Below are 26,950 nucleotides of genomic sequence, written 5' to 3' on the forward strand. Positions count from 1 at the left end.
GAGGAAATGCACCACTTTCCTGCTTAAAAGGTGAAGATATTTGCAGCCACCATGTGTTACTCTACAAAGATTAAAACATCAGTTTACACAAGTATTGTGGTGCAAGCTCTGCGACATGAAATCAAGATAACACAGAAGCAGCCACGGTTGACTTGTAGAGTGACACTTTAGCTACAAAGCTGCAGACTGATCTATGACTCACAAACAGCCCTAGTATAGCTTATTAATAAACACAACAGGCAGAATCATGAGAATAAAAATCTTTATTAGTGTTTTATGAAGTCTGCATAATATGCCACACGCCTGAGAAGCTTATGGTCAGAAAAAAAAGAACTGCTCTATCAATACCGCCCTCTACTGGTAAAACAACTGCGACATCTACTGTACTGACTGCTTTGCAAAAAGATTACTGTTAAATACACACATACTGTACTACTGTTATGTATATGCATGTCTGGTCCACGTCAGCTTTTGTAATGTATTTTTTTCACATTCATATGTTGTAGGCCAAAGATAAAAACAATGTAACACTGGACCCTAACACATGATTCAGTTCCCCAAATCCAAACTTCACTAGGTGCACTTAAAGTACAATCACTAGTGCCATATGGTAAAGACATTTACATCATAGAGAAGGGAGGGAAGGGGGGACATGTTAACCTTGCAACAGCCACATAATGAGTTTAAGCTTGTTGTACATACTGTCTTTTATAGACGGAACAAATACAATACACACATTAACACAGAATGTCCCAGTGTGCAGGCACATTTGCTCTTCTTTTGTCTCACAGAAGAAAACTGCCCTCCTCCCATCTTTCTGTAACATTTGGAAAGCCAATTATATCTGGTCGACCTTAACCCGCTTCACTAAGCACCAAAAGGCAACAAGAGGTCACGTGTGTTTTTCAAAAAAGTGGAGAGATGAATGGATGAATGAATGAATAAATGAATGGCCATTACAAAGGTTTACATGCCTCTGGAATCATTAAAACCATTACAAGGAATTATTTTTTTAGGTTTCAGGCAAATCAGTTGTTTTGTGTACTTTAAATGCACCCGATTTCTTTGGAAAAAGCAAAGGATAGAAACAGGCTACACGTCATGTGGGGCAGTGATTTCTTTTTTTTCCACCAAGACAAAGAGCTGCTATTGGAAATTAATTCAAACAGAACCTTCAGGGTAAAACGAAGGAATGATCCATGCCTTCCATGTCACTTTAGAAACAATTGTGGTCTTGAAAATATTATTTTAATAAAAAGTGAATGACAGAAAATTTTAAGTATAGTTATATATAAAAATACATGAGAATACAAAAAAGTAGCAAAACAACGGGGATATAGGCTAAAAACAGAATTAATTCACTGATACCTTCAAATTCTCCTGGTGAGACGTCACCTCGGACAGCCCCAGGACTCCCAGTGTCGTGTCAAAAAAAGCTTTTTGATAATAGCTGATATTCTCTGGTCCCTGCCCAGTGCGCCCTGCAAAGCCTGGCCAACATCTCTTTAGCTTCCATCCAGGCTCCTCAGTGGGGATGTAAATCAACTAAACCAAGGACACGTAGGGTGCCATACAATGACAAAGAAATAAACTAGAGCCAGACTGAGTTTGCAGTTTGTTTAGGGTTTTTTGGAAATATTCTTTTACCTAACATTCCTATTTGTCTATTAAAAAGCATGTCTTATAACGACACACTTCAAGATTTAAAAAGGAAAAAAAAAAGGGCCATTCTGGCAAAGTCGATTCAATTTTCATAAACATTTTGTGGCGTTTCCTTCAGAGGAGAACAGCCAGCAAGTCCATCGTTTCTTCACCAAGCCACCTCCCCCCTGACAAAAGATGGGGCCAAGTTTCCCAGAGAAAAGTAAACTTAGGTTCAGAACAATGGTTAGGGTGGGCTGGAACAAAAATCATTTTAGCATTCAAGCTCGTGTTACTCATACAAGCAATCTTCAATACTGAGAAACTATTCACAGATTTTTGGTATTTCCTCAACTTCCCGGACTAAAAACCAATATACATTTTATTTGTACCACAAATAGATCTAATATTAAGGATTTGGGGAAAAGCAATTTAACAAGGTGCATGACATAAATGGGTAACAAAGTGCCAATTTTTATTTTTTTTTTTAACTGAAAAGTCTGTATGTGTATGTGTGTGAGTACAACAGTGTAGGTGCAGTGTAGGCATTTGTTCTTTTTGTGTATGTTTGTGTGTGTGTGTGTGTGTATATAAAGTTAAAAGAGGGATGTGGAACTGGGCCACAAATACTATGATGTATGGTACAGAAAATTCATTCTGTGGGGTTTCCATTTATTTTTTCATGAAAGGACTCACAAGTTTAGAATTTAATGATGTTTGTAATGGGCTTTTTTTGGGCATTTCCTTAGCTGTTTAGGACATACTGGAGCAACGTGCAGACGGGGAACCCATCTGGGTCAGAACCTTGTCCAGCCACTGCAGGGGGCCGTTCAAATGCAGCTCGATCCAGCAAGGAGTGCTTGTGACAGTCTGCCGCCTGGTAAAATAAAGACAAACATATTCATTTCTGGGAAGTGCTGACTCCTTACAACAAGTGACTCATGATGCTTTAGCTTTGTTATGCACAGTATGTATTTCTGCAGCCAGGAAGTGGATGTTGTGGTTTGCAGGTCTCTACGTTACTGTGAAGGAAATGTGTCAAACTAAATGTGTGATGATGACTCCTATTGCCTGTCAAAAAATATTCTTTGACTGGATTTAACTATTTCTGTGCAATAGTTACATTGCAAGAAGTGCAGTGGAAGTTAAGGAAAATTTAGGTAAACGCATCACGTTGCAACTTTTTTTTCTGTTTAATACAACAATGAAACCCACATGGTCTCATTTTTCATGACTAATTTACAAATGCTCTCTCATAGAACATCATTTAGACAAATTTAAGATTTATTGGATACAAAGTTTATAAATTTGTTCTTTTTTTAAAAGACATTGTTTGCTGACATGCCGGCTCCAAGTGCACAGCAAAATACGCAAAAATAGGATGAAACACTGAAAAGGAAGATTTAGTAGCAAAGACAAATGTAACATCAGTTGTATAGAAATATTCCAATACTTCTACAGAAAGAATGATTTTGAACAAAAACAGATACTCTGTCTGCAGAATTTTACAATTGTTGCACTAGGCAACACACCTAATTTGTTTGACCATTTAAATAAAGCCAGATCTGAATCCCAACCAAAGCAAAAAACTATTTTGGATGCCTTTGTCAGTGTTACATCATATGAGAAAGATTCCAAACAGCAGAAAGAAATCACTGACCTTTTCACCTTTCAAAGGTGATGATACCAATTTGCAGTTACCACAGAGGGTTTTAAAGTCATGATCCAATCGCTTGACAAGCGGTATCACGCGCTTATTTTTCTTAAGTTGTCATCCCAGAGGTGTATGACAAATGCAAGACACAAGTTGAAACAGAGCTGTCACAAAATAAAATGCAGCTTTTTTTTTTTTTTTAAATAAATGCAGCATTTGTCTATTAGTTATTGATGATCAGAAATTATGGCAACATAGAATCTGGCCATTTAATATAGATCTACCCACAAATGAAATAAACAAATAAAAATTTACCTTGCAGTAAGCACAGGCATGTTATGCATGTGTACGTTATGCATGGATACTGAATTGTGTGACCGAAATATGTAGTGGGCCACGTGAATTGATCCAGACTATAAGCCGCATTACTGCCAAAATCTAATGAGGTGGTCCTTGCATCATTTCTTACCTTCCCTGAAAATTTCATCCAAATCTGTTAGTCCGTTTTTGAGTAATGTAGTGCACAGACAAAAAATATCCCCGGATTAACAGATGGACAAACGTACGCCAATCGTCACATAACTCTGCCACGTTCCTTGGCAGAGTAAATATTATGCAGCTACACCAGACTTATGGTCTGGCTGGACACTGGAGCCCTGCTTGCATCTGGTCATATTATTAATGTGGACTTCAAGCTGCTGTTTGCAAATATCATTTTTCCAAATGATCATACAAGTGAGAACATTGCAGCTGGGATAAGGGAAGTGTTGGCTGCTTGGACAGACAATGTGGTGAGCAAATAGACATATATGAAGGCTGAACATGATGAAAGCTGCCTGCCACCCTAAACAAGCCAACCAGGCGGCAGTAATTTGGCAACTAACTGCATCTTGCAGTTGGTAAGTTATACTCATGCTGTATGTCGTGAGCTGTTTTTATATATATATATATATATATATATATATATATATAGAGCAATATATATTGCATCAAAACAACATATTGTCAGTTTTCCCAGTGTGAAAATGCCCTCCATCGTCCCGTCATTAAAGATGGTTTAAAAACACACGCAAAAAGTTCTACTACTGAAAGGGCTTAAAGATTCATCCTTCCCTCTGGTGTAGTAAGGTTAACAGAAGAAAAATGAATTCAGTTTGTGAGGCTCCAGTAAGGCGCAATACAAAAAATTTCTCATTAAAATTCCATGCTGCTGTTCTAACAGCTAAAAGATACTTTGCATGCATTTTGATTAAACGGTCCTAACTAGGTTTAGGGTTGGACAATCAAGCCACATATCCATGCATGTCTGAATTAAGCAGTTCCAACATAATTTCAGAGTCAGTGCTCACCTGTACTCGGCTCCCCAGCCTTTGACAAAGCTCATGCGGATGGTGCACATCCTGGTGAGCTGGTAGACGGCCTCAAAGCCCTGGTTGACTGACTGAGCTAGCAGGGCTGCAAATTCCTGGTTGTTGAAGATTTTTAGATTACAACCTGAAAGAGTAAGAAGATGAACATTGCTGTGATTTTTTTTTTTAATTTAACACACCCAGATATACACCTAGACACACACAAAATTTGTTTGGCAGTGATTTGTCATTGTGTCTGTGGCGAATTATTATCCAGAGTTTGTGGTACTTTGTTGGCCGTCAGTGGTTTCTGTCTCACCCAGTCAGTGATTCCACTCATTTAGCATGGTTTTTATGTACTTTTCACCTTCAAGCAGACTGCCTTACAATTTCTCTCCAATCAGACATACTATAAATTAGCATTCAAGGCACACAATCAAGTGAATTGTGCTATAGAAGCTGTTTGAGTGGTTGCTATGGAAGTTGTGCCACAGATGACTGAGTGCTTTCTCAGCACAAGGCAGCAAGCTACAAACTTTTCAGAGACACCTTTCACATTCACTGGATGTGGACTTTTTATATTAAAAACATATTTCTGGTGCTGTATACCTTTAAGAAATCATATTCATTCACAAGACAGTATGGTGAGTCTGCAGCATCATCTTCATTTTGATTAAAAGCGGTCTATATATTCATGTCCACAAGTGATCACATCTTAACGTTTGTATTGTCAAATAGCTATCTTGCTATCAATGTGTACACTCCTGAATTGTTCTACAATGGCAGCTATTGATCTTACCTGGAGGAATTTTACACACTGTTGCTGGATGCCATCCATACCGCTGGTTGCAGTTTGGACTCTGGACAAAGATGGCGCTATCACTGAGGCACTCAGCGAACACTTCCCCTCCAATGTAGTAGAGTCTAACTCCTCTTCCTGTAAACACAGACCCACACAACCCACTTGTTCATTAAGTATAATAACCACAAGTTTGATTTCAACAAAATTTGTGAGTATAATGTCTACAAATAATTCATTACTGTGAAGGTGAACCTGAAGCTGTGCCATACCTATGTGCCTTCGGGTCATCTCCACAGTGGCGTTCCTGTTAACATTAGACAGCAGGCCCAGGCAAAAACGCTCAGAGTTTGATGGATCTGTGAATCCATCCACTGTCAGCGAGGGCTGAGAGGCGTGGAACGTCTCCCCGACACGCTGGTTCAGCTCGTAGTAAGCTATAGAGCACCAGAAGGCTGGCTCCGAGTAGGTCACCGGCTGCAGGTCTACAGCAGAGGATCACATCAGAAAGGTTTATTCCAACACACATATTCAGCATTTAGTCTTTTGTCTGTCAGTACAAACCCACTTATCAGGCACTGCTAGCACAATAATTGTACTACAACAAGTACTTAGAACTGCCTTAGTGTTTATGTGTATTATCAATAAGCAACTACTGATGGATTTATTATCCATACTAGAGCATATACAGTGTGTCTTACCCATGCTGTGATTGACAGGAGACAAAGTACTGGGGGACAGCTCTGCTGGAGAACCTGACAAAGAAAGCAGGAGGTCATGGATGTGGATGGATTTACAGAAAACTATAGCAGGGCTAATATGTGGATCAGGTCTTATAAATCTTGAGTAAATGATCTTGAGTGATTTCTGTTTATGCATTTCTTTTTTTTTTTGTTAAAACAAAACTCAACAAACTCTCAAATACCTTCTCTGAAAATAAGGATTTGATTTTGACCTGACCAGGGAAGGATGGCAGACAAACAAGGGAAGAAGAAGGAGGTGCTAGTCTAGGCTACCTGTGTCCATACTTTGATTCATCTGTTGATCGCTGGCCTCTCCATCCTCACTGATGTAGCCTGGTGGAGGTGTTTCTGTTGAAATAATGCGAGGACAAAAAAATATATATATACACTGTGATTATATCATAGTAATGATAACAATATCTAAATGTCCCATTTTCTTTCTTGAAGTGATGTAAATAGTTAAAGCAGGCAAAATACACAGCTCTTTGACTTAAATGCCAAATTGGTGCAAGCTCAGACTAAAATTTCTGCATATTTAGTTGCAAATTGCCTAAAGAAGTAGAAGAACCAAAAAGATACAAATTCACCAATACATAGTAGATATCAGATAATACAGTGCATAGAGAAACCCAGAGAAGTTTCTCCACTTTCAGATTTCAGTTTGTGCAATTACAGTCGAACACTAGGGCTGGCTCGAATAGCAGTTTCTGGGCTCCGGATATTCGGCCCGATTAACGGCGAATATCCGAATATTCGGTTCGGTCCGTAACATGCAACGCAGTAAACAAATGGAGGAAGGAGCCGAATATTTGGCTCGGTTCGTAACGTCCGATGGTGGTGGTGGTGACTCAAAATAAATATTCGGATACCATCGTCAAGACTGAATATTCGGATATTCGGGTCCAGCCCTATCAAACACAGACACTCATCTGGTGCAGAGATGAACTCACCTGGTATGTAGTTGTTCGGAGGTTCAATTCCTGCAGGAAAGTTTGTGTTCTCAGGTATGGAATGAGTGTAGTCATCCAGAGGTGGCAGCTCTGGCAGGATTTCTGAGTGTCTTGGCACGAGAACAGGAGGCAGCACTACAGTGTTGAGTAAGTGTCAGAAGAGATAAGTCAGTCTCCGATCAGTTACACACTACCCCAAAATTAATGTCAGGTGTTTTAAGACAGTTTTCATTCAAAAAATGATCAAGTGATTTGAAACAAGTGTCGGTGTTGTACAAACATTTTTGCAGCACAATGAGACGATGAAAAAGTGGAGGTCACCGGTGAAAATAAAAGTAAAATCTTCAACTGATGAATGGCTTAAGGCAGAGTAAAAGGGGATTCTCGTCAGATTTCAACATTGTCCAGCTCTTAAAAGTGGAGTAAGCCACTCTAATCAAATACACTTTCTGTTAAATTCAGCAAACATCTCTTCACAGTTTGTTACCTGTTCATTCTATGTGTGTACAGTTCCCTGTCTCTGCAAAGCGAAACTAACAAAGTGGCTCAAACTGAAATTATATTATATTCCCACAGTCATATCTGTCTTTAAATATTATATAAGGCTACAGTCAGCAGCCACTTAGCTTAGCATAAAGACTGAGCACAGCTAGCTTGGCGGTCTGGGGGTGGGATGTGCCTGACCTTCTCATCTAACTACTAGCCAGGCTGTGAATTTCAAAAAATCTTAATAATTACAGGGAAGCAAAACAAAATGCTATGCAATTATGATCTTTAGACAAATGTGTTAAAATGTTGCTACACTGCACCCAGTAGAACTTTACAGGTTTAAGGAGTCATTTAAACATTATAAGGTCGACACTGAAATACAAGAAGTGAATGTTTGAGATGACAAATCTTTAAGGGAGAAATTTGTCTCACCTGGCGTCTCCACCCTCTGGTAGTGGTAGGGGTTGATGCAGACCTCGTCCTTCTTGAGGTGGAAGGCATACTCACAGGCCTCGATGGCACGCAGTTCGTGGTGGCTGTGAAGATCCGGCCATCGCCACAAGTGGCAGTAGATAACATGGGGAAGCCCCTTCCTGTGGGAGACCTGCAGGCGGCCATCCAGGGATCTGATTGAACAGCAAACAGGAGATGATGGTAAGATGGGTAGAAGACACACAGGGGAGGGGGTGACACATAAAATGGCCGGGTAAGGGAGGTGATGGAGATGGATTGGATTGAGCGGTGACGAGAAACAAAGACGTTCTGAATGTCTGTTACCTCCAACATTGTAATGACAACTCTCCCACATCAAAGTGGTATGCAACACCATACAATAGTTGAGGATAGTCACCTGGTTTGGTCAGGGTAGCTGTATAGGCCTGATGTATCCCACTGTTCTATCGTATTTGGTGTACTCAGTCCCCATATTTCAGAGCAATTGCTGTGCACAGAGAAAACAACAAAAACAAAAACAAAAAACAAATGATAAACATGGGACATGGCTCATTCAGAATTATCAGTATGGGTATGTGAACATTAAAAGGCCTCTTTTATTGGAGTCTTATGACAAAAAAAAAAGACATCAACTTTACTTTCAGCGGTGGAAATGAAAGATGGGAACTTCAGATAAGAGAAGCCTTTTTGACAAAATTAAGGGAAAAAAACAAAACATGGAATCTGCTAACACAATGAGTGAGACATTGAACATTCTTGAACATTGTGGCATTGTATCAAACACTGAAAATAACTCAAAACTTTTTCTACAGCAGGCGTTTATGTCAGAATTTATCTGGAGACATTCAAACAAACACTGAAGACACACAATGACACAAAAGGAGGAGGGGGGGCAACCTTGGCAAAAAAAAAATGTTTTCAGACATTCTCAAAACATTCAGAAGAAAATAGTCAAAAAACTAAAAATGCGGAATGAAGACAAATGAGTAGTTGCTTCTGAATAACAGGACAATAACAAATTCTACATGTTAAATGCTACAAATACACAACAGCATGTTCTAGACTTAATGACTTTAGTGGGATCTTAACTGCCATCAAATCTGCAATTTTCTGGTTCATGAAGGGATGGGAAACCAACTTTGGTCCACTAGTAAAAGCAGCTTATAGATCCTACAACTCAACAATTACCAACAGCTATTTTTACTGGCAGAAACTAGATGGTTATATTTAAATCCATCCAAATGTTAAATAAGTATTTGTCAAAGTGGCAAGCAGGGTGGATAAGCTTACTAACCACTATCAAAATATACCAGTATAAGTATATCCAATTCCCCAAATTGACATTATATTGGGTTTGTGACCCACCCTGACTGATGTAGATTTTCCTCGCTCGTCCAGTCCTCAAAAAAAGATTATTTCATTCACAACGAGCTCTCTATCTCCACAAACATAAAACAGTGTGGCCTAGAACAATTCTCAGGCGATAGCAACCAGCCCATTATCTATAGACATACAAACATCTGACGGGGTACTTGGCGACACATCAGTGAGGAAAGAATCTGTTAACACAGTGTTCCCACTGAACATGAGTCTGGGTCACCAAGGCTGGCTGGCTGATAAAGAGAACATCTTCTCTTGACCCTTTAATGTTTCTCTCCTCGTGAGAGTAATACAGACCGTCTAAATACAGTTGTAAATGCTCATTTGATTTTGAGCTTATCCTAAATGGACAAATAATGTTTGGTAAATATTGTGGGAAACTACAATATCAAAACAGAATTAAGAAAAGATAAAGGAAAGATCAGTTTCTGCTAACAGCTCTGGGTGTAATATTTGGCAGGGGTTTTAACTATACATGCTCAAAGAAAAAACGTGCAACAGCAGAAGCATCTTTTTTGACCCCAGTTTGAACAGTAATCAAGTGTTGGGCAGAGTACCTGGGGATGGTGACACACTTGGTGTTGCAGTTCTGTGTGGTGATAGCCTTCTCCAGCTCATCTAGCTGACCTGTCTTCTTCAGCTTCTTCACCAAGCTCTTCACAGCCTTCTCACACCACTTCTCCTCTTGCCCGTTCTGCTCTCCACCGCCCGCTCCGGCCGGGCCGCTGGTCGACTTCTTCCAGCCCAAGAGCCTCTTCACCACAGGAGGGGTGAATGGCAAGATGGAGGACATCTTCACTGGATAAGCCTAGAGTCTCCAGAGGACTCAACACAAGCTCTCTCACACACAGACAGAGGGGACCTGGAGCGACAGTTTGGGCCCTTGCTCTGAGGAGCCCCTCTAGTGACCAGTGAGTCACAGGGTGGAAGCCAGTTCTAGCAGGGTATACGCAAAAGAGATGGAAACCTTGGGAGAAAGTCACAAACACAAAGTATATCATTACAAACAAAACATGGTACAGAAACTTAACTATAGTTAGCATTATCAAAATGATAAAAAACATTTGTTGATCAGCTCAACTTCAGATAGAGAATATAATCATAGGGTTGCTTTGCGAATTGTCTCTAAAGCAGAAGCGTCTCCAAGTACAGAAGACAGCTGCTTGTGCAATCATGATTAAACATTTAAGAGAGTGCTAAAGACACACTTTGTGGTTTAGTTGACAGAAGCGCACAAGAGCAGGAGAATTTTAGTTTGTGATATTCAGTTGTTTGTAGAAGTCTCTACTCTAAATTTAATAAAATACCTGCAGTATGTTCCAGCAACAGAGCCCATATGTGCATCTCCAAAGTGAGAGAAGTGCACACATTTACATACAAAACAACACAGCAGTAACTTCATTAACATTTTTTTTTATATATATAATTTAAAACGTAACACAGTGTTCTTTTCTCAACCTCAGACAGGTTAGCAGTCACTCACAGAGTCACAGTGAATGAGCTGCAGTTAAAACGTGTATTACAGCTGGATATTATTTTACAGTAAAACCACAATCCATTTACTAAATTCAGAATGTGTTTTCTGTCAAATCACGTTTTTTTTCTGAATTAGGGAGATTGTTCTGTTTCACAGCAGGATATTTGCAGCAGTGACATCATTGTGTGTATGGATGCATTACAGAGCATGACCTCTTGAATCAATACAATAACAACCAAAATATGGCAATAGGTAGCTGAGTGACACGGAAAACACATTTTATTGTACTGTATTATAATTGGCTGTGGCAACCTATCATGACGCAAAGACAGAATTTCAATAATGAAATCATGAACTATGGACTTCTTGCCTGTGGATGAACTTCCCCCCCTCAAATACTCCTCAGCATCTTGTCTCCTGTACTATTTTAAACAGTGTTCAAACAAACAACCAAAATGCTAACTGCACCTGTATTAGTATATGTACATCAGTTTATTAGTAACAATAACTATAACATTAGAAACCATTTAGTATGTGATTCATTAAATCTCACATCGACAGTTTTCAGCTAGCCTTTATACTACAGAATGGAAGAAATCCTGAAATTCAGTTATGGCTTTTGCTTATTATTGGCTCAATCCCTCCATCCCTATGAAACATTTCTGGAGGCACCATGCTCTGAAGTTTAAGGTTTGGTAAGTTTATTGAGCAGAAATGTCCAGTTGACGTTAGCTTGTCACAAACACTGCTTGACATCTAAGCTAGCTAGCCTGCAAACTTATAAACACGGGGTGTGCCTCTTCCTGTTGCATTCCGTGCACCGAAGTAATCACGGCCAGCTACTAATGAGCACAGTAAATAACACTGTGAACGTTATCAAATGGATGTGAACGAGGAGAGTATTTTGTGACAGGCCCCCCAGTGCTAACACCAACTGGCTTGGGAAGGCCGGCTGCTAGCTACCTGGTGGGGGGGCCTGCTTCACTCAGATCACAACAATAACTTCACCAGCCTTAGCTTGCAAAATGCTGAAATGTTCTAAGCTATAAACGAAAAGCGAAATACACTAACGTAACTCAGGAAACTGGATGTAGTTTAAGTCATAATGGAGCTAAGGCAGCTAACGTTAGCTTCACTGAGCTAGCTGCCAGCTTGTTATCAAAAATCCTTTTGTTGTGATCCACGATAAAACCTCCTGTGCGCAACAGTCCAGCCGCGCTACCTTGATACCAGTCTGTCAAATACGCCCAGGACTAAATTAATATAATGTCACTAAAGGTCCCTTTATGAATTAAACGCTGCAATGTTCCATTTGAAAGTAGCTCCGGACTGTCTGTGTCTTTTACTAAAATATAAAATGAGTTAGCATCTTGGACGAACTCTTCCAAACTGAGCCCAGGCTCCCGCTGGCTAACGGATCTCTCACACAAAACAACATGCTTTAAAGTCGAGAAAGCAGCTAAAAGCATTGCAGTACTTACCCCAGTTTTAAAGTCCGAAGCTCCAATTTATCAGGAAGAGATGTGCGCAGCCCTCTGGACACCTTGTTGACATAAAACCGCCTGAATGATATTATGCTGCAGCTAATTTTGACAAGGCTTGCAGGCTCCTCTCAAGTTGCTACCAGTGCTACTGGAGCTAGTTAGCAGCGTTAGCTAGACCGGAACAACAAAACAAACCTGATGGCGACGTACGAGCGCTTAATCCCTCCTATTCACACACTGATTGGATTGGAAGAAGACGTTCTCTGAATACTGGCTCATGCCCTTGACAATCCTTTTTGTTTATTTGACAGCATATCCCAGCAAAAAGAAACCTTCAGGGAACGATGCCTAGAGGTTCCCTGATGGTTAGTTTCTGTAGAATTTACAACAAAGTCACAGATGGTTGTTAAAAAAAAAAAAAAAAAAACTAAAAAAAGGAACCCTTCAGGGAAGGGTTTTCTGAAGGTGCCTGATGGCTAAGGGAATTTATATCTGACAATATTCACATACATTTTCCAACCAAATAAATACATTTAAAAAACTAAGAAAAACTCAACTGTAAATCTTATTTATTTCTTTATGAGTTTTGATATTTCTGCTGCCGTTTTCTTATGACAATATTTATTTCTGTTATTATGCCAGTTCACAACATATGTCACCTCTAAGGTCCTTTGCATAGTAATATAAAGCCTTTACAAAATGATACAGAGAAATCCAACAATTCCAAAATTTCCCTGAATTTTGAGCAGCAGATGGCAACAATGAGGAGAAAGAACCTTTTACTAGGAAGAAACCTCTGGCAGAACCAGTTCATCTGTTTCGCCTGGTTGAGGTGATGGTAAATAGCAGAGAGAATGAACTAACTTTTATTTGCATTTTGCAGATTAAAAAAATAGACCATAAAAAGCCTATAGAACAACAAACACAGGGGAGGTTAGTGAGGACACTAACAGCAGATCAGAATGCAGCTCCACAACCACAGATATCTGCAGAGAAAATAAAACACAAACTACAGCAGAGAGAAGACAAATGTCAAGACATGCAATGATGGTATATAAATGTACAGGTTAGAACTAGAGAGAGAGAGGAGGTGCTCAGTGCATCGTGGGAAGTCACCCAGTCGCCCAGGTCTATAGCAGCATAACTAAAGGTTCACCTGAGCAGTCCTAACCATAAACTTTACCATAAAGGAATGTTTTAATCTTGAAAGTAGAGGGGGGTGTCTGCCTCCTAAACCTAAACAAGGAGCTGGTTCCATAGCAGAAGAGCCTGACAACTGAAGGCTCTGCTTTCTATTCTACTTTTGGAAACTCTAAAAACCACAAGTAATCCTGCAGTCTGAGAACGAAGTGCTCTTTTGGGATGATATGTAACAATAAGATATTTAAGATATGATGGAGCTTAGTCTTTAAGAGCTTTGTGTGTATGCCAGTTTTAAATTCAATCCTGGATTTTACTGTCAAGAGAAACTAATATGGAAGAAATATGATTTCTTGCTGGTTGCTGCCAGTGATAATATCCTGATAATAAGGAATTACAACCATCCAGCCTGGAAGTAACAAATGCATGGATTCGTTTTTCAGCATCACACTGAGACACGATGTTCCTGATTTTGACAATACTGCATAGATGAAAGAAGGCTGTATAAGTTAAAGGATATCCTGGTTAAAAATAACTTCAAGGTTCCTCATAGTAAAAGCGGAGGACAGAGAAATGCCATCCAGAGGAACTATCTGGTTCGGCAGTGTGTTTCTGAGGTGTTTAAGGCCAAATGCAATAACTTTAGTTTTGTCTGAACTTATAAGAAGAAAATTACAGGTCATCCAGGCCTTTATTATGTCTTTAAGATAATACTTAAAGTTTGACGAACTGTTTACTTCCATCAGACTTTATAGCTAAATATATGTCAGTTGTGTAAATATAATATGACAACCACAACTCCTCAACATACAGCAAGAAGCAGTAGCTCCTCCCCTCACTCAGGTGTTCAATTAGCTTGCATTGGCCTCACCTGGTTCCCTTATAAAATGCCACTCTGAAGCCCTCAGCAGCATTTGGTCTGTTTTATTTTATCTGCTGTGATGGGTGGATGCTTGTTCCTTTGTGTGCTTTTATTGTTGGGGTCCTTGCAAGGTGAGCCAAGAGTACCAAAACTGCTTTTGTGCAACTTTTAACCATTGCAGTGAAAACATTTTATGCCTTTCTTTCTCACTTCATCCGCACAGTTGTTTCAGGTGAAAGCAGTCTTTTGAAGTGCGGCCTGGGCTTTGCAAAGTGCAAAGATGGCTCAGAGTGTATTCCCTACAGCCATGTGTGTGACGGAGAGAATGACTGCAAGGACGGTTCAGATGAAGACAACTGTGAATCAGGATGCAATGAAGGTACGAGGCGGTTCAGGTTTAGAAGTCGGCTTAGACAGAATAATATATTTGCAAGACTGTGTCATAAAATGTGCTTGAGTTTGTCATACAAGACATGGCTTGTATGACATTTAAACAAATTTGTTTATTTCTGTTAAACTAAAGGATGACCATAAAACTTAAGTACAGAAGACCTGCCAATCCTCTGTTGCATTAGTGTACAATACAACACAATGGTCTGCATTTCTTTAATCTCCCATTCAACAAATTGTATCCAGTTTTACAACAAGCTGTCAGCCTAAATTTGACACAATAGGGTCAGTTTATTAGGTACACACAACTAAAACTAAAGCAGTCTAATACAACTATGTATCATTTTGAAAGCTGCACTTTATGAGGGTGTTCTATGATTTTGTTTGCCCTGTTTATACTGACCACAAACTACAGCCTTAAAAATGATCACACACTTGAACTAATGCCTCAAAAACACAAAACGAACATAATGCATGATTGGGAGGATTTACTGCAGGATTGTTGTAATGACTTGAACTAGTTTTTGTGAGGTGATAATCTGACCACTGAATGTATATCTAATGTCATTAAGCCTCTGCAATGCTAGAGTGGTTTATTTGTTTATTATTAAAAAGCAAGTCTGTTATTGATTTAAAAAAAAAAAATTTTAAAGTTTGTTCGGGTCAATAATATCATCCTTTAATGTCAAATACCTGCACACAAACAGGTCAGTTCCAGTGTGCTCATGGGAAGAAATGTATAGAGAAGAACCAGGTGTGTGATGGTGTCCCTCAGTGTCAGGACCGCTCTGATGAACTGCACTGTTTGAAGCAAAGTGAGGACTGCATCCACCGTTGTGACAAGGATCGCTGCCTCCCTGCAGCCTTCTTCTGTGACGGAGAGAGGGACTGTTTGGATGGCTCAGACGAGGCCAACTGTGGTACGGTGTAATGACCTGATCTCACTGGAGATGATCACACCCATATTTAGGACTTGTACGGTAAATCAAAAATGTTTGCTCTTATTTAGCATCAGAGGAACAAGAGGAAGAAGTGACCAGTAGCCCTACAACCTCTGCGCCTGCTGTCTCTAAACCCATTAAGTGTTCTTTGGGCTCCAAACCCTGCAAGGACAACACGGAGTGTGTCCTCTACAACCACGTCTGTGACGGGGAGGCAGACTGCAGGGACGGTTCAGATGAGGAAGGCTGTTTATCATCATGTGAAGCCGGTAACTGGTTTTGTGTGAATGTGCTCAATGCCTGTACATGAGTTATCAGTGTGGCTTTACTGCCATCTAGTGTGCAGTGTTGGCTTCACATCAGAATCAAAGTTCAGTGAGGATACTGGTGCACAATCAGCCTACAGTCTGGCTGTAGACTACGCACTGACATTACATGGTGATTGCTAGAGCAGATCTGTATGTATGCAGATCTCTTTGATCCAACAGTAACTGACACAATGTTGAAAAAACACACTGATCTGGAGTGGCATTGGATTGTCCAGATGGGTACCGATTTGAAATAAATGGTACAGGTCAAGTCCAAAAACTAGTGTGTACATGGGATTACTTTGAGGTGATGGTTAAATCTACTGAAGTTGAGACGAAGCTGCACAGTTTCAGTCTCAGTATGACAGATGTTTTTTTCCTCAGTACTATGCAGAGTTTGCACTGGTCTACAAGGAAAGTGGATTTGTTCACATTGTATGCAATCATCATTCATAGTGTGAAGGATATTGTTTTGTGTTCTATGATTTCTGCAGAACCCGACAGTACAGGTTGATATGATTTAGTAAAGCTTAACCTCTAGCGGATGAACTTGGACACCTGTTGGTGATAAAAATCTAAACACAGTGTGATGATTTATGCATCTGCAAAAATATAACTGTTTGCAAGTCTCTATGCTGGTCAAGACTGATTGTAAAGCAAATTTCAAAAATTATGTCAATAAAATGCAAAATCATTCATTTGTCTGTCTCCTCCTGCTGTTTGCCATCAGCCTCCGTGGTCACTGTTTTCTGTTAGCAACATCATTCTGCCATGTGTCCCCTGCAGACCAGTTCCAGTGTGCCCATGGAAAGAAGTGCATAGAGCAGAGCCAGGTGTGTGATGGTGTGTTTCAGTGTCAGGACCGCTCCGATGAGCTGGACTGCACCAAGCCCATAGAGGGCTGTACTCACCAGTGTAGTGACAACAGCCGCTGCATTCCCAACAGCTTTCTTTGTGACGGGGAGAGGGACTGCTGGGACGGCAGTGACGAGGCCAACTGCGGTATGTTGAAAACTACTACTGTGATTACTCAGCTGTAGTTGCATTGAACACTTCACTGATGGTATATTTGTCTCTTTGCTGCAGCTGACCAGGAATGCAGCCCTGCTGAGTTTAAGTGTACCAGTGGGCAGTGTGTGTCTGCCACAATGCGTTGTGATGGTCATCCAGACTGCTGGGACCGTTCAGATGAGGAGAGCTGCACCAAACCACCGGTCTGCAGCACCAAGCACCGCTGCCCTCAGAGCAAGGAGTGTCTGGTGCAGGAGTGGATCTGTGATGGAGACCAGGACTGCAAAGATGGCACTGATGAGAAGGTGTTTTTTTTTTTTTTTTTTTTGTAAATATTTGGTTTTGTGCTAAACTTTTGTTACTAAGAAAAGTTTAAACCTAAAATGTCAACAAGAAAGTGATACTTGCTTTATGTGATGCATGTGAAAAATTGGAGGTGAAGCAGCTGGAAACAAAAACTAAAAACAGATTTTTAGCGAACATAATGTGATAAAGGTTAAAAGGTCAGAAAGCACTCATTGAGCTGACAGGTTTATCATCATCTCCAATTTAAAGCTGGGTATGGTGGTGGACTTAAACATACATCTGGCCTCGCTATTGCATCAGTTTTTTGTAACATGCCGGTTTAGATGTTGGTAAAATAATCCATGTGGTCCTCTTTAGGATTGCCCTGTGGTTCCACTGAACTGTGGCGAGTTCCAGTGGTCGTGTAAATCCAGGACCAAGTGTATTCCTGCAGCCTGGAGGTGTGACGGCATGAAGGACTGTGATGATGACAGTGACGAGATTGAATGTGGGTAGTTGCATTGTATGTTTCAGAATGAATAGGGCTGTTTTCTGACTGTATGTGAACTAAGTAATGCTTGATTTTGAGTGAAATCTATCAAAGTCAAATTCCATAAAGGAATCTTAATTGGTAGCAGTAATAGGACAATGGTACAGATGCTTTATTCATAATAAATTGGGCTGTTCCACAGTTTTAGCACTTTCCATATTTGTACTGAAATCTAACCTGAGTTTCAATGTACAAATAATGTGTACATGCCTTTACAAAAACTTGGCTAAACAAGAAATATAAAGGCTAAAAACATGCTATGATTAAGTTTAATGTGATCTTCAAAATACACTGTCACTCCTTGTTTGCTAACTGACACATTCATCTACATGTGAAAATGGATTAAAGGATAAACTTCATGGTAAAACATTTAAATGCGGCAGTAAATGGTTTTCTCTTGTTCCAAAATATAGCTGAAAACCTGTCAAATTCTAAATAAACACAAGGAATGTGTGTGCTCGCCAGGTGGTGTGGCAATATGCCACCAGTTCCAGTGTGGCAGTCAGGAGTGCCTGGATCCAGCCCTAGTGTGCAATGGCATTACCAACTGTGCAGATGGTTCGGATGAGGGAGGCAGCTGTCAGATAAAGTGTGCAGAGACGGACAACAAGCGCTGCTCCCAAACCTGCTACAGCACACCTCAGGGACCGGTGAGTAGCATCTCAAGTTAACAAACTAATCCTAACTAATATGATCGATATCATGACTTGCCCCCAAAGTGTGTGAAGACGCTACAGCTGCTGATTTGTATTTGGTGTCTTTCTGTGCAGCGCTGTCGCTGTACTGCAGGGTTCAGGCTCCTGGAGGATGGGCTGACCTGTGCTGACATTGATGAGTGTGAGGATCAAACATCAGCTGTGTGCAGTCAGCTGTGCATCAACTCTCCAGGTTCATACCAGTGTGACTGCCACCCAGGATTCATAATGGAGGCAGATGGCCAGCGCTGCAAGATCACTGGTAAAGCCCTTTTACATAGCCTACAGTAAGTCTTAGTTTTTGAAGTGGAAGCATTTTAAGCCCTTTTCAGAAATTATACAAAATATTGCTGCTTTATCAATCTGTTAAAGTGACCGCATTCAGTCATTCAACTGTCTTTTGCTGTGTCATGTTTTGGACCAATGTTTGGGCTGAAAAATGAAAGTCTTCCCCAAATCCCTTTGCACAGCTTGATGTTCATTGCTTGTGCATGCCCATCCTGAAGGCATTACAGATTTTTGTACTCTGTGAAATGTTACTAGGTAAGGCCATGGTAAGGTTGTGTTGTGACTTTTTTTTTTTTTTTTTTCAAAAGTGAGCAGGTTACTCAAACATGAAGCAGACACTTTTAGATGTGGTCAAATTATTGCATAGGTGTACATGTCCAAAAGGGGCTATAAAAATAAAGTAGATAAAGTGCAACTTAAAGGAACAGTTTGACACTTCAGGAATGTGACCATCTTTCTTGTTGAAATTCATATGGAAAGATCATTGATGTTCATGTCTGCCTTTAAAAAATAGTTACACGTCAGGAGACAATTCACTTAGCATAAAAACTGGAAGCCAGAATAGAATGACTCAGGAGATGACAATATTTACCTTGCCACAACATCTGAAACATAAATCAACATTAGATCTTGTTCCATATCCAAAATAGTGGGAAACATATTTATTCCCAGTGTTCATGAAAGGCTAACTGGCTTCTGGCTGTAGCTTCATACATAGCAGACATGAAAGTTGTTGGACAGTTTTTTTTCACCCTCCAAGAGGGCAAGTAACCATTTTTCTAGCAATGTTAAGCACTCTTGATATTTTGTATACACACTGGTTCTCTAACATGTTCTCACTGTTGTTTTCTGCTCTGGGCTTACCCTCCATTTAAACAGTTTGACAGACTATCAGAAAAGGGCACACTGATTAGGACTGAATAAGATGATGATTGTCTTTTCCCCATCCCTCAGGTGAACCCTTCCTGTTGGCATCAGTCCAAACAGACCTCTACTTGTACGGCTTGCGCAGCGCCAGCTTAGATGTGTTGTCCTCCACTGCCAAAAAGGCCATCCTTTCTCTGGACTATGACTGGAGGGAACAGAAGGTCTTCTGGGTCAGTTTGGACACAGAGAGCATCAGGTGGTCTTCACTGGACCAAAAGTCCACAGGAACTCTGATTAAAGGTTGGTGAAACATGAATGTGGGTGAAGTATTGCAGGTGATATTAGCTTTGTGTATCACAGGTACACAAGGCTTCACTTGTCTACACAGGTGTCCGGGCTGATTCTGTAGCTGTGGACTGGCTCGGGAGGAACCTGTACTGGATTGATGGGGTGAATAGTCAGATTGTTGCCATCAGACTGGCAACAGCTCCTGTGAGGTCACTGGACTACAGCATCATTCTGGATGAAGACCTGGATCAACCCCGCTGTCTAGCCCTGCTGCCACAGAAAGGGTCAGTATGAAAGGATTTAATTCCACAATGTTTAGAAAAACCTGTATTCAGACTCTTTAATTTTTCTACTAGGTTGATGTTCTGGACAGAGATTGGTAATGCAGCAAAGATCGAGCGCGCTGGGATGGATGGGTCAGACAGGAAGGCAGTGGTGAACTCCAGTTTGGGCTGGCCTGGTGGTGTGACTGTGGACACCATCTCTGGCAGAATCTACTGGACAGATGAAAGGCTGAAGGCAATTGGCTCTACCACACTGGATGGTGATGACATTTGGGTATGATATTTTTGTCTGAGGCTTTGAAAGAGGGTTTTTACATGCGTCCATTTCAACACTTAAACACTACACCACAATACTAAACCTATCTGCCAAAGGCCATCATGCCTTCATTTGATATGTAAAAGTACTCCAAGTAGCACTTCAGGGGTGTTTTTTTTTCTTTTAAAATCATCCAAAAATATAGATGATATTTTATTATTCCTATCAAAACATGCCAGTCGTGCTAAAGCCCAACACACCTAAAATGCAGCCACATGGCTAAGTTTAAAAAAAAAAAAAAGCATGATCTAGAAATGCTATTTTCAGATACTCCAGATGAAAGAGACCACCAACCCATTCTCTGTGGCAGTGTTCAATGATGTGCTCTACTGGTCTGATGCTAAGAAACGAGTGGTGCAAGCTGCTCAGAAAATTTCTGGGAAGAACCGTCAAATTCTCCTGAAAAGACCCAGCCAACCATTTGCTGTGAAGGTGAGTAAAAGGTTGAATTTAGGATGTTTCATCACAGGGGGTTGGAACACACTGGTATTGTGTAACAGACACTAATTTTGGATCACTTCATGTGTGAAGTGCTCACAGCAGCTGTTAAGTTACCCACACACTGCAATGACCTTATGTTTGAAGCTTTCTTTTGCTCTCAATATGAACCAGTTCTTTGGCACAGTTTTGGGAAATGATTAAAATCCTGGGGTCACTGGTTGGGAAAACTTGCTGGAAATACTACATGTTGCAATTGGCACATTTAGAATATAACACTTCTAGCTTGGTTTCAGATCATCCACCCAATGCTCCAGATGAGCACTGAGAACCCCTGCAACATGGTGGACTGCTCCCACCTTTGTGTGTTGGCCCCTGGACCCAGCGCTGTATGCAAGTGTCCTTCTGGACTGCTGCTGGCTGAGGATGGGATGACCTGCTCCAGCCTGCGTAATTCAGCATTTCTACTGCTGCTGTCTCCCTCCACTGTCACTCAGGTTTTTTGCTAAACTGCATAATTTTTCTCAATTGAATTAGCATTAGGTAAATGCACTCACTATATCATGTACATACTAAACCATGGCTCCCTGGGGAGATTACTTTAATTGTAATTATTTATTGTCAGAACGATGGTACATTTATTCAGAACTACATTTAGTTTGAATAATTGCTATTAATAGGAAAACGGATGAATAGTAGCGGCTATTGCCTGCTTTAATCACCGTGGAGGGTTGGCTTTGTTTTTTCTTTTTTTTGCCTTTTACAGCAGTTGGATTCAAGAATTGGATTTTTTTTTTCTAATCCTTGGATTGTGAGTCACGCTTGGGATTGCGGTGCCTCGATGGCAAGCACAGCAAACATGTTGTGTTAGTGATGACATGCCCTCAAGTATGATTCGTGTCAATATTACAAAATTATTTTTCTTCAGAATCAGTTTCCAAAGATGCATGACCGAAGGATTCATCATTCTGGAGTGTAGAGGTGTTTAAGCAGAGTTGTAGTTGAACTGGAAGCTTGAGCTGCAGTGAGTGTGGAGGAGTGGGTGGAAATCTGTTCATTCTAGAGAACGCAAGAATGAAGTTCCATCTAAGCCATTTTCGTGCGAGAAGGGATGGCTTTCTTTAAAAAAAAAAAAAAGTTCTAAATCTGCGACTTTGCTACACAAATGAGCTTTCAGGGATTAAATCAGTGATTGAACATGTATCATGTTCATTTATCCATCTGTAAAAGGGCCCGTTTACACTGGCTGTTTGAGTGGAACTGGTAACTTACAGGTAGACAGAGGCAGTGATTAATTCATGCTTCTAAGTTAACTAGCTTATGGCTATGTATTTACTGTGCAGGTATGACTGGTATTGGTGCCTAGACCATAACTTTCAACTGATCACACCTTGGTTAATTTTTTTTGATGAATATATACTTAATCCTAGTGATGTGTGTAGATCTACTTGCAGTCCCGACACACAGCAGCCAAGCTGAAGGGTTGGCCCGAACACCTGGCCTTGCAGATACCCAGCATCAACGAAGCCACCATCATGGACTACAGTCTACGTGAGCACCTCTTGTTCTTGACAGATGATGGCACCACTTCTCTCAGTTCATTCAAGCTAAGAGACTCTGACTTGGTATCCCAAGGTCAGCTTCTCAAGCTGTTGGGCGACACTATCACTGCCATGGCCCTTGACTGGGTAACACTTAATGTCTACTGGAGCAGCAACAAGCAGCCTCGCCTGCAGGTCACCTCTGTCACAGGTGCATACACAGCTGTTCTCATAAAGGAAGGCATTAATAGAGTGGAGTCCATCGCCCTCCACCCGCCCAGTGGGAGAGTTTGTTATACAAATGTGGATCTGCAGGGGGCAGGTACCATGGCAACAGTAGAGTGTGCCAACATGGACGGTGCTGAGCGAAGAGTGGTGTGGAAGGATGCTGTGCAGCCGACATCTTTGGTGTTCTCTGGTGATGGAGATACAATTTATTGGGCTGACACTAGTAAGATTTTCTAAAATTTTGAGTACTTCTTTCCAATGTAGGCTCTGTTCAAACTAACACATCTTGGAATTTTTCAGGTTTAGGAACCATTGGCTCAGTCCCGATTGATGGATCTGGATACAGAGAGTTGAGGGCTGGAGATGACCTGGCTACTGTGGCTCTGAGTGATGACACACTGCTCTGGATGACTGTCAGTGGTAAAGGATCATAGCATGTAGTAAATGATGCCAACTAGGAGGTTGTAGTGCTGTACAAAAATAATTTACCCCTACATTATTCCATTTAGTCAACATAGGGCAATTCCTCCGTAATTATGTTGTCTTAAAATAAAAGTTTAAAATATCAGGTTATGTCAGATTGTATATAAAAGATGGACTTTGCAAATGTAACATCACCCATTGGTTTGTGGACTTTCATTTTAGAGCCTCAAGTCTGGCAGTTTCCCATTGCCATCTTGGTCCTTTGAAACCAGATGTAACGTGCAAGCATTGGATCTAATTGAGAACTCGGACATTATGCACACAGTGGCAACCTTTTCATCTCATGGTTTCCGGGCCCTGAAACATTCCTTGCTGTATCATAAATTTTACCCTGAATGTTTTTTGCTGATTTCTTTACAATCAGACTTCTGTTTTGCTGGCAGAAGAGTTGCCCATTGCTGGTTGTTGGAAAGAAAGCAGGTTTAGGGCACCTACTGCAACCAGGGGTTATGTCTATCTTTTATAGACAAATTTTTACATATTCTGTCACATTTCTCAGTATAGTTTGATGGTGCAACAGAAGCCTTTTCCTTCAGACAAGGCCAGACTCTGGTACAGAGAAGATCAGCAGCCAAAGAAGTTGTGGTTTGAGGTTGGCACACAAGTGGTCGCCTTGAAGGCATTCAGCCAGTCCAGTCAGACAGGTGTGTAGTAATCATTCAACAGGACACCTGCTGTGTTAGACAGTGGCAAGTTCTATCTGGGTGTTGATACAGCTTGCCATTGCTTTACATGTTTATAAATGTCATCGGATGCCCCAAAATGTCTCAAATTCTAACTAATTGACATACTTTTTTGTCTTTTTTAAATCAGGTTCTAACCAGTGCACCGAAGACAATGGCAGCTGCCAGCACCTGTGCCTCGCCACCCCAACAGGTCGGACATGCAAGTGTGCCCATGACCACGTCCTCATGAATGATACCCACTGCAGCCCAGAGCAGCACTGTCCAGCAGGCAGCAGGCCGTGTCTAGATCAAGCCTCATGCCAGCCTGTTGAGAAGTTCTGTAATGGGCATGTGGACTGCTCTGACCACTCAGATGAAAACTGTGAGTCTTTCAGCTCACTCTCAAAGAAATTAATGTGTAAAATGCAATGCACCACAGTACATGGACTGACCTTACAACAATTTTTTAAAAATTTTTATGATACTAACCTATTTATTTATTTTTAAAGGTGTCAGTCTGAAGCAGTGGCCTGACTCAAAGGTCTCTGCTCCCAACCAGCCTCCTAGCTTCTTGCCTTCCTCTCCCTCCCCTCTCCCTCCTCTCCTTGGAGTCTCAGGCCCGAGTACCACTTTGAATGACAGCAGTCAGCTAATGAACCTGCAGGCCCAGGAGTGCAGCAAGAAGCAATGCAACGGCAATGGACGCTGTGTGGAGATTAAGGGAGTTCCTGCATGTGTGTGTTCAGTGGGCTACAGTGGTAATTCCTGTCAAGACCATCGCTCGAAAACCATGCAGGGTCCCATCGTCTATGGCGCCGCAGGTGTCTGTGGGCTCGTGGTCATTACTGTGATAGCAGTTTTGGTGAAGAGGAAGAGGGCTGCCAACTTGAGGTTTTTCTGCTTATTAACTAAAATCCAAATGTGAACCTTTTAGAAATGCAAAGCTTGATATTTTTCCCCACAAAAATCAATAATTGGGTAAAAAAAAATAACTAGCAAATTATGTTTAACAGCTGTTCTTGTAGCTGTGTGAGGCTTAACTGAACCATGTTAGTATGGTAGCCAAAGCATACTAACATATTGATGCCATTTCCTGGTCATATTGAATAGATGGCAGAAATGAAAGTTTCATGTTTTTCCAACTTGCAAGCATTCACATTGAGTGCTTTCCAGTAGACAAATAAGACCGGTATTACAGTTTTACTTAACAAGTTTCAATTTTTAAATTAAGACCTACAATACTGACAGTTATACACATTTACCAATTAAATATTATAAGTAAGACTCCAACAGTATTTATTATGCAAATTTACATGACTAATTTATATATGAATGTTATTCCCCTCTATATAATCTAAGATACAAATTTACCTGTTTCATTTTAATATTCAAAATATGACCTGAAAATATTATACACTATACCAAATTACCTGACTTATTTAAAACTTTAGGTTAACGGCCTACGAAATTCTACATGCGAATTACATTCAACGAGGGTTTCTGGATCAGTTTAGTTTGTGAATGTATCAAACTTTTCAGGGAAATCAGATTTCCCAATCATAATTATGACTTAGAAGTTGCTGTGAATGTCATTTACAAGTCAGACTTGTAATTGCAATAACTCAATATGACATAAATGCATCGTTGTGGCATGTTTGTGTCTGGTTTCACTCTGTAATGGGCCCCTTAAAATGCTTAACACACTAAAATAGCTAATTTAAAGTGTTTATGTAAGAAGACTACAAAATTGGGACTAAGGCTTGACTACTTTTTAGAATAATGTGAACAGTTCCAGAAAAGAACATGTCAGACCAACCATGACAATGTTGATGTTTTGCAGCTGCATGTCCATGTTCAGCATTCATATTTAGCAATGACAACCTTAAGTGATTAAAAAATATCCTTGTGGCATCATAAATATGTTCCAAATTTCAGGACATTTGATAATTAGAGATTTTACAAAAAATACAAACATGAATTCCATGGTGATGCAAAAGGAAAAGTTGAGGGATAACCAGAACCAGTAGACTTCATGCTCACGGGTCCATGAATACCTGTAAGTGCAATTTTTTAAATTCAGTCAGTACTGAGACTTCACTCTAGACCAATGTATAAACAAACCAAGCTCCTTCCTTTTTTTTTCTGGCACTGTAGTATGGATAACTGGTCAAAAATGAGGTTAAGATACTGCCAACAACCTGTAGGAAGATTAATGTGAACAATACAGAGATTATTTGGTGTTTCCACATATGTCTGTGGAAAACATTAAAAGATTTGCCACATGGAGCAGCAGTGGCCTGTAGAGCTTGCACAGATTGACATTTGTGCATTTCCTTGCTGCAGGAGAGGTGGTGCAGCAGTGAAGGAGACCAGCATGACTGACCTGGAGAACAAAGTGGAGGCTCCTCCCAGTAAACAGACCACCCCAGCAGATGCAGACAAGTCAGAGGTGGACGTCACCAGCACTACACAAACCAGCAGAGTCTCTTTTTGTCTTACTGAGCTTGTGGGACAGTCTGACTTTTCTCTGTTTCTTTGCAGGAAGCAGTATCTTCTGTGGAATGAGGCTGATTTATGAGCAAGTGACGTTTTAAATAAACAGTCTGTATTTTCTATTGTTTCCTGTGGCGTTATTTCAGCATTGTTTACACTAAGTCGGACCACCAGAGCTAAATCTTTAACACGTACTGTTGTTTGAGTCCTGGATCTGACTCAAACATTGTTCAATCACGGGAACATTATACATTAGTAGATACTGGCTGGGTAATATCAGGGAGAGCCAAATGGAATGTCTTGGAAAGCCTTTTGCCTAAAACTCATTCAGATTGCAATGATGTATAGAAAAGCAAATCTTCATGTCAAAGAAGCTCAGATCAGAACGGAGGGAGTTGTTGCTAAATGGTTGGTGAGTGGAAGATATTTACAAAATTACCAAATTCATTGGGCAATTG

At 40.6% G+C, this 26,950-nt stretch overlaps 2 protein-coding genes across 6 annotated transcripts; one reads left to right on the forward strand and one right to left on the reverse strand.

Annotated features, from left to right (window-relative positions):
• Window positions 1–245: 245 nt before the first annotated feature.
• On the reverse strand, window positions 246–12,603 carry LOC111583068 (SMAD family member 2). Of its 3 annotated transcripts, none has more exons than XM_023291991.3 (11): window positions 12,417–12,601; window positions 10,016–10,425; window positions 8,476–8,565; window positions 8,058–8,251; window positions 7,137–7,271; window positions 6,472–6,534; window positions 6,145–6,198; window positions 5,716–5,928; window positions 5,444–5,581; window positions 4,645–4,789; window positions 246–2,518 (listed from the first exon to the last, which is right to left on the reverse strand). In XM_023291991.3, the coding sequence occupies exons 2-11, from the start codon at window positions 10,249–10,251 to the stop codon at window positions 2,395–2,397; spliced, it is 1,392 nt and encodes a 463-aa protein (XP_023147759.1). In that variant the 5' UTR covers window positions 10,252–10,425; window positions 12,417–12,601; the 3' UTR covers window positions 246–2,394. The 3 variants fall into 3 exon arrangements, with proteins under 3 accessions (XP_023147759.1, XP_023147757.1, XP_054867620.1); XM_023291989.3 differs by having other exon boundaries at window positions 6,460–6,534; window positions 12,417–12,599; XM_055011645.1 differs by lacking the exon at window positions 8,476–8,565 and having other exon boundaries at window positions 6,460–6,534; window positions 12,417–12,603.
• A 1,830-nt stretch (window positions 12,604–14,433) lies between these two features.
• lrp13 (low-density lipoprotein receptor related-protein 13) lies at window positions 14,434–26,612 on the forward strand. 3 transcript variants are annotated; one of them, XM_023292003.2, is made up of 21 exons: window positions 14,434–14,552; window positions 14,645–14,800; window positions 15,519–15,731; window positions 15,821–16,021; window positions 16,847–17,062; window positions 17,147–17,376; window positions 17,735–17,864; window positions 18,372–18,556; window positions 18,677–18,863; window positions 19,844–20,056; window positions 20,145–20,328; window positions 20,401–20,602; window positions 20,912–21,076; window positions 21,379–21,579; window positions 22,525–23,074; window positions 23,152–23,271; window positions 23,871–23,978; window positions 24,148–24,381; window positions 24,509–24,890; window positions 26,343–26,448; window positions 26,541–26,612. In XM_023292003.2, exons 1-21 carry the CDS (start codon window positions 14,501–14,503, stop codon window positions 26,562–26,564), a joined length of 4,059 nt encoding a protein of 1,352 aa, XP_023147771.2. In that variant the 5' UTR covers window positions 14,434–14,500; the 3' UTR covers window positions 26,565–26,612. The 3 variants fall into 3 exon arrangements, with proteins under 3 accessions (XP_023147771.2, XP_023147772.2, XP_023147773.1); XM_023292004.2 differs by having other exon boundaries at window positions 22,525–23,041; XM_023292005.2 differs by lacking the exon at window positions 22,525–23,074 and having other exon boundaries at window positions 21,379–21,532.
• The last annotated feature ends 338 nt before the right edge of the window (window positions 26,613–26,950 follow it).

This window comes from Amphiprion ocellaris, chromosome 6, assembly GCF_022539595.1.
Source record: "Amphiprion ocellaris isolate individual 3 ecotype Okinawa chromosome 6, ASM2253959v1, whole genome shotgun sequence".
Taxonomy (NCBI): Eukaryota; Metazoa; Chordata; class Actinopteri; family Pomacentridae; genus Amphiprion; species Amphiprion ocellaris.